Source organism: Oryza glaberrima, chromosome 12 (genome assembly GCF_000147395.1).
Source record: "Oryza glaberrima chromosome 12, OglaRS2, whole genome shotgun sequence".
Lineage (NCBI taxonomy): Eukaryota > Viridiplantae > Streptophyta > Magnoliopsida > Poales > Poaceae > Oryza > Oryza glaberrima.
In genome coordinates this window covers 9,923,227-9,930,700 of record NC_068337.1, presented here as the reverse complement: position 1 = coordinate 9,930,700, position 7,474 = coordinate 9,923,227, and the positions used below count along the sequence as shown (strand labels likewise).

The 7,474-nt window shown below is 43.7% G+C and overlaps 1 protein-coding gene across 1 annotated transcript; it reads left to right on the top strand.

Moving 5' to 3' along the window:
• Nucleotides 1-2,204: 2,204 nt before the first annotated feature.
• On the top strand, nucleotides 2,205-4,634 carry LOC127757119 (cytochrome c oxidase subunit 2-like). Its single transcript, XM_052282554.1, has 2 exons — nucleotides 2,205-2,950; nucleotides 4,192-4,634. Exons 1-2 carry the CDS (start codon nucleotides 2,563-2,565, stop codon nucleotides 4,617-4,619), a joined length of 816 nt encoding a protein of 271 aa, XP_052138514.1. The 5' UTR covers nucleotides 2,205-2,562; the 3' UTR covers nucleotides 4,620-4,634.
• The last annotated feature ends 2,840 nt before the right edge of the window (nucleotides 4,635-7,474 follow it).

Here is a 7,474-nt window from a genome sequence, read left to right as displayed (position 1 = left end):
CTGGAACAGCTTTTTCCTGCATGCCTAAAAGAAAGAGTTGGCTTTGGGACAAGACAAGCAAGGGCGAAAGCTTCACAGGCCGTCCCAACTGCTTTACCTGCTGTCCCTACTATTCATTCTTCGCCAAGAGAGCTATCACTTCACAACTCAAGTCCGGGAGCAGTCGTTTTTCCGGCTGCAGCATCTCACTAAGCAACATTGCAAACTATTCGTTACACTAGTACTGCTCGATCAACTAGTCCCGGGATTGCATTCTCTACTGAACTAACTACTGCTTTCCGAGGGAAAACACAACATAGTGCATCTGAAGATGTGCGAAAAAGTCTAGATTTCATCATCAAACGTAGTGAGAGCAGGTTGCAGGTGTTTTATACCACTGGAACAATAAGTTTCCATCTTAATGAATCTAGTCAACAAGGTTCGCAGGATACATGGATATACCAGATATACCAGTTGTTTATGAAGGTTGGTCTATTACTATAGTGCAGGACTACATGAAATCGAAATCAATCAATGTTTGTTTGGGTCAGACGAAAAAGAGACATCAAATAACGCTGAAATTGCCTACAGAAAGTTGGGATCGACTGAAATCTATGTATGAGGGCCACTTTCGCTAATTGCATTCATCAACTGGATGCTTCTTTAGCTTCATGGGTTACAAAATGTTGTATGATTTGGAATATTCCTATCTACACTGTACACAACTGCTTTATAACTAATGCTTTGAATGCAATGAAAATTCCAGCATTCTACACAGTAAGCTTCATGAATCTACTCGAACCTCTGTATATTGTCAACAGGCTCTGATTTATGATAACCTGATTCGGTATTCTTCAATGAAACATTCTATGACTGTGATTGATAGTGGTTATGGTACAAAGATACTGGATATTTGCTTGAAAGACAAGGATGAGACCCACCACTGGATAAGCGAAGAAGAAGCAAAAGGGAGTGTGTGAGTATCCTTTCTTGAAATAACCGTTTTGGTTACAAGTGAATGCTTTTCCCGGCCCTGGCATAAACCTAGCTGCTTTGAAACAACATAGGTCCACGTAACTAGCTATTAAATACATATATCTTACCAGTCTCTAAACACCCATCTCAGGCTAACTACTCTCATGCTTAGCCCCAACTACCATCTTGTTCCCGAGTTCCTCTTTCCTCTAGTTCCCAATAGACTGATTTAGTCTTAATAGTATTAGTGTTGGAAGAGGGCAGTCCCAAATGAAAAAAGCCATTTCTCGATCCCAAGAATCAAGCTTTCATCCTTTTCCGCTATCGTCAAGACAAACCTTAAAAACATTCCACCTCGACTATTTCATCCACAGAAGCGTATCTGACAACTATGTCATCATCGTTTTTTTCTTCCGAAAGCTAGAAAGGGCCTACCTAGTGCTTGCATTTCGGGGTAAAGTAGCTTTCCCCGGCTCAATAAGAGCTGCCTGCAAACATGGAATGCCAATGCAATGATCAGAACTTCCTTGCCAAGGACAATCATAAAAGAAAGGAAGAAGTCGACATCCTGATTTATTATCAGGCTTTGACCTTTATTTTATGACAGGCGAGTAATAAGTGTACGTGCCTTTCCCTTTCCATACCCTAAATCAGGTTTGATTTGAGCCTGGGTGGATACTGTATCAATAGACTATACTATGTCAGTACGGGACTAGAGACAGTAGGGGAGATCCTTGGATCACTTCTAAGGAAGTCTAGTCTAACTCTATAGGGTAGGAAAGAGCAAGAGAGCAGTACTCGTGTTATAGTCCTTCTTGAATAGCATAAAGCGCTAACTTTAAGAGCAGCTAAGAAGTAGACTCATCCCCATGATAAGGTCTTCTTATAGCGTTAGTGCTGGGCACTTCTCTTTTAGCGCTTGCTGCTTGCGATACGATAATAGCTGTGTTATTGAGCGGGAGAAGGCAGATCCACTTTACGGGAAGGGGAAAGTCGACTAAAGTAGGTTAGCTGATGTCTGCGGCCGCAATTCCTTTTCTAGCTTTTCTTGCAAGCTAGTTTCTAAGTTTCCAGAATCTGGCAATACTACAGCTTGGGACCAAGATGATGCTTCATCGAAGACCACACTCGGGATGTATAGCAAGGGCCACAACACTTCCACCTTTTTCGCTCATTATCATATCCAACGAATATACATCGGATAGCTTTCTTGTCGAATTTACTTCGTAGATGACGGGGCACAAACACATAGCATACACAACCAAAAAAACGAAAGTGACTTCATAGTCTACTTGGTAAGGGGGTCGACGATTCCATAGCTTCTCGAATGGTGAGATTCAGCTTTAAGGGAGGAAGGAAATTAAAAGGAAGGAGAGTTGGGAACCAACGGCAAAGAAAGTATCATGTTGCTCCTCGGAAAACGCGTATAGTAGTCTCATTGGCCTTCGTCGATGGGACAAACGCTCCAGTGTATGCGTTACAAGGCAACTAGCATTTTGGATTAGAAGTTCGTGAAAGTATGTTCTCGTTTTTCGTTGGAAAAACCAACGCCGACGTCAAGATCAGTCTCCTTTCTAGGAGCAGAGCTAAAAAAGATGAGAAATTCCAATGATTCTTCGTTCATTAGAATGTCGATTCCTCACAATCGCTCTTTGTGATGCTGCGGAACCATGGCAATTAGGATCTCAAGACGCTGCAACACCTATGATGCAAGGAATCATTGACTTACATCACGATATCTTTTTCTTCCTCATTCTGATTTTGGTTTTCGTATCACAGATGTTGGTTCGCGCTTTATGGCATTTCAACGAGCAAACTAATCCAATCCCGCAAAGGATTGTTCATGGAACTACTATCGAAATTATTCGGACCATATTTCCTAGTGTCATTCTTTTGTTCATTGCTATACCATCGTTTGCTCTGTTATACTCAATGGACGGGGTATTAGTAGATCCAGCCATTACTATCAAAGCTATTGGACATCAATGGTATCGGAGTGCGCCTCTTAACGAGGGTGATTTAAGTGCAACGAAATGTACCGGTGGTTCGCGAAGCATCTGGCTTACCGGTCATCTCCCATTCCCGTCGTCGAGAGACTAAAAGAACTATAGCATGCCAGAAACAGAGAGTTGAGGTGGTTAGACCTATACCCCGAAATGCTCCCAGCATAGGAGCCTATGGTTCCATTCTTGTTATTGCTGGAGGTACACATACCTCTTCTCGGTGTGGTGGAGCGATATACGAAAAATAGATGCTAAGCCTGCAATGTCCGATAACGGGGCTTTAGTAGTGAATCTATCGGCACCACAGCAGTGGCATACAACTTTGGACCTAAGGGCCGGCCCCGTTACCTTTCGGAATGGGGGATCCCCGTTGGCAACAACCACGGTAGTAGTTGCGGAACTACTGGGCCAAGAGAGGACAACCTGTTGTTCCTGCTCCTCCTTCTTCGCTTCGGGGACGGAGGTCCTACGGTAGGTAAGAGCACGCACAACCACTTGACCGAAGGGGACCAGCGCTTCTACTCCTCCACCGAGGAGCCGTTCTTGCGAGAAGCAAGGGATGTCGTGAACGGTGGGAGGTCAAAGAAAGAGAATTGACCTCTGAATACAGTGATCCTATGATCTAGATAGACTCCGTCCTTTTTTTTTAGATAAGGGTGACTCAAGAAATTGGGGGTGGGACCTGCTGGCATAATGCAGGCTGGAACGTGGGAATTCGAGGTCTCATGAACAACTTTTTTTCGTGGACAAACATACTTTCCAGTCGGGCCTATGGATCCTTTTAGATCTACGGGCCGGCCGTTCACATGAGCATAGGGAATCTATACTCGAGCCTTCGACTTGGCCCCTGACAGGATAGGTGAGGAATCACTCTTGATCTGATCTATTGGGGCCTACAACTTCGCCAAAGCCGACTAGCATCCCTTTCCACTGCGCATTTTTCGAACAAAGAAGACTACTAAAGGATCGAATTCGCTTTCCGTGGTGAACTGGCCGTCCCATACCTTCATTTTGTCTCATGTGTGTTGAACATTGTCTTCCTCGGTTCCAGCTTCACTGATGTAGGTAGGGCTGGGCGAGAAAGGGTCCCCTCTTGCCTATTAGTAAGCGGGCCTTCGATTCCACCGGGGTCTTACGGTCTCATAGAGGGGGGAGAACTACCTAACTAAAGAAGAATAGTGCTCTTTATAAATAAGAGTAGGCGTGGAGAGCTTTTTGCGGGGAAACTTGCAAGTAAAGTTTGGGGGGAGGCGGGCGTCGACCCAACCTTATGAGTATTCGGACTATAACAGTTCCGATGAACAGTCACTCACTTTTGACAGTTATACGATTCCAGAAGATGATCCAGAATTGGGTCAATCACGTTTATTAGAAGTTGACAATAGAGTGGTTGTACCAGCCAAAACTCATCTACGTATGATTGTAACACCCGCTGATGTACCTCATAGTTGGGCTGTACCTTCCTCAGGTGTCAAATGTGATGCTGTACCTGGTCGTTCAAATCTTACCTCCATCTCGGTACAACGAGAAGGAGTTTACTATGGTCAGTGCAGTGAGATTTGTGGAACTAATCATGCCTTTACGCCTATCGTCGTAGAAGCGGTGACTTTGAAAGATTATGCGGATTGGGTATCCAACCAATTAATCCTCCAAACCAACTAAACCGGGGAAGCTGAAGCGGAAATGCAATTCTCGGGTGAGGGAAGGGGGAAGCTCCAGGAAGGCATCGCTCGCTCGCTCAAAAAGCTCTAACGCTCGTTTACGGGTGGAGTGCATAAGAAGCCCTTATTGAAGTAGGGCGAGGCCTTACTACACGAGCTCGTAAGTCAAGCACGGAACGAGCCTTGTCTACGAAGCTTCGCTTCATCATCTTGCTTGCTTCTGGCGAAGCTTAACGCACTATAACATAGGCATGCATGATGGTATGGTAGGGTCCAAAGATACTTTTAAGGCCGACCACTACATAGGAGCGATAGGAAGCCAAGCCGTCAAAAGGAAAGGCGAGCAGCCCTTATTGCAATAGCAAACGGCCTACTTATAGCCCTATTTAGACTCTTTCTCGGGGACTTCAACGGGCCTTACATACATAATTTGAATTGCTCTGACATTCCACCTTTATCATGTTCAACGCCCCAAGAGCAAAAATGGATAAAATCAATATGTCCATTTCTTTAGAAGATTTTCTGCTATGTTTGCAAAATGAGTACTCGTGTAGATATTCCCGAATCTTCCATAAAGATAAGTTTGATTCATTAGTTAATTCTTTTTTTCCAAGAAATTATGAAATGAAAAAGATGGACATCGCATCGTGAATTTAACGTTTCAATTTGGGCAAGAGGGCCCTGGTTATGTCGCAAAAGACGACATTCTAAGTTTTCCTCCTCCTCTCCGGTCTGCATGCAAGTACCTCTGGTCCTAAGCACCCCCGAACGGCAACCATCTATAACTGATATCGACAACCGATACGGATTCTCTATCGATTGAAGGAGCTCGTGAACTGGAAGTCGTTTTTCACCTCTGAAGTTCAAAAGATGGATCAATCTTACATCTTCTCCGGTGTCAGAAGTACTATGTAGCGGGAGTCCGAACGCAGCAGAGAGGTAAGACAAGCCTAAACTTTTCCCATGGGACATAAACCTTTTTAGTAGCCGGAGATTGGACCCTTCCCCAAAGTGGAATCCATAAAAGTAGAATCTCATTGTGCGGATTATCCGCCGTAGCATGCGTCCATACAGCATGTGCTAGAGCGACACGTGGGAGAATGAGAACCCAATCGTAGCTCAATCTGGTCTACGGCAACAAAGAAGACCAAAGCGAACCTACTAAAAGATATGACTAGGGAGTAAAATCCAACCTATAGGTCTCACTTTCTTTGATAGTCATTCGTACCTACACATTCACCGGGGCAGTAAGAACCACAGGAATCCCAGACATGCTGGTAAGGAAGTCGATTTAGTTCTGTGTTTTATCCAGCCCCCGGCTCCAAAGGATCGTGCAGTAGATGTGTCGGGTCGAAGCTTAATCCTTAATAGCCAACCGATGCCTGGCACCACCGCTAAGCACAAGGGCAAGAAAAAGATTGGCCTTAAAAGATCCAAATACTTCCTTGTGGGTTTATAAAAAACCATATCATATCGAAGAACTTGATGGTCTTTCCCCACCCGTTCGATTACTTCTTAAAAGGATTAGATATAGAAGAAAAGTAGTCTACTCAGGAGAATGAGATAAATGCTCATAATATCGCTAGTAACCAACCACAAAAGTAAACAGATGGAGGTCTTTCATAAAGAGAGCAATTTATAGCCCCAATCCTATTTTCCGTGTTCACTTTCAAATGAACATATTTCTGAAAAGTGAATTCGCTCTTCCTGGGTTTCCAGGATCTTCTATTCTGCGTTTCGTTGGTAGATAGCACACCGGAGGCTTGGAAGGAAAATAACAAACCCGAGGAGGGTCGTCCGCTATGAATGAATAGTTGGAAAATCTTATCCGAAAAAGAAGAGTCAGCTGTTTGGCCGATGCTGCAAACCAGACTTCTATCAATGTCAGTGCTTGGGGATCGGGTAAAGCGAGATCACTTTTCAGCTTGACCGTCTCAGTAGCTCCTCCTTCTCTTCTTTCTTCTTGAAATGGAATTAGCTGCCCCTTCTCTCCATACCTAGTAACACATGTCTTTCGTATTTATTGTCCTCATCCCCTTCGTTCTTCCTTCACTCCGTATTGCACCGACGAGCCTCTCCGCCATCGGATATGAGCTTCATTCGTAAGGGGAGTTGCATGCATAATTCACCGAATATTTATGAACCTATAACAACTCTAGAGTACGGAAGACTGATCCCAATCATATCGAAAATCATGTCGTTTTACATCAGGGTCGGCTTACTGCGCACACCCAATTGAAGTGTAAGCAGATAGACTGAATTCACTTCCTGACATTGCATAATAAGCAGGTATGTCTGGGTAGTGAAAGGGTAAGCATACATAGGGTGGTCAGCGGTTTCCCAGCTGCTTAGGATAGTGCTCACCATAAAAGTGGCTTCTGGCTGGACAACACAAGATCTTACTTCACTTATGGGCATTTTTTGCACTTTATGCCCATAAATACACAATTGAGATGAAAATAATGCACGGATGGGGCGGATTTCTCTCTACTTGTGCCGCTACGCACATAGATACTAAAGGTAAATCTACACGGAATGTGGTGTAAATCTACGTAAATAAGAGATAAGTAACCCTATTGTCTCTTCTCCATTTGTATATGGTGAAGAATTCAGTCTACATGCAGTGTTGAATGACGAGTCAAAGTTCATGTGAATAGGGCTCTCAAGCTATTTTGTCATAGCTTCTGTGTGACAATTCCAGAATTTCTTTGTTTTAAATATATTTTATCCATGGATTTTCAATCCACACCATCAGTAATATATAATAAATATTACTAAATAAATATTTTTCTCCGCGTCCATTTCTCTGTATGCGTGCAAGATCTCTCAGCAACAAGAAAGCGAGGTCCATTTATC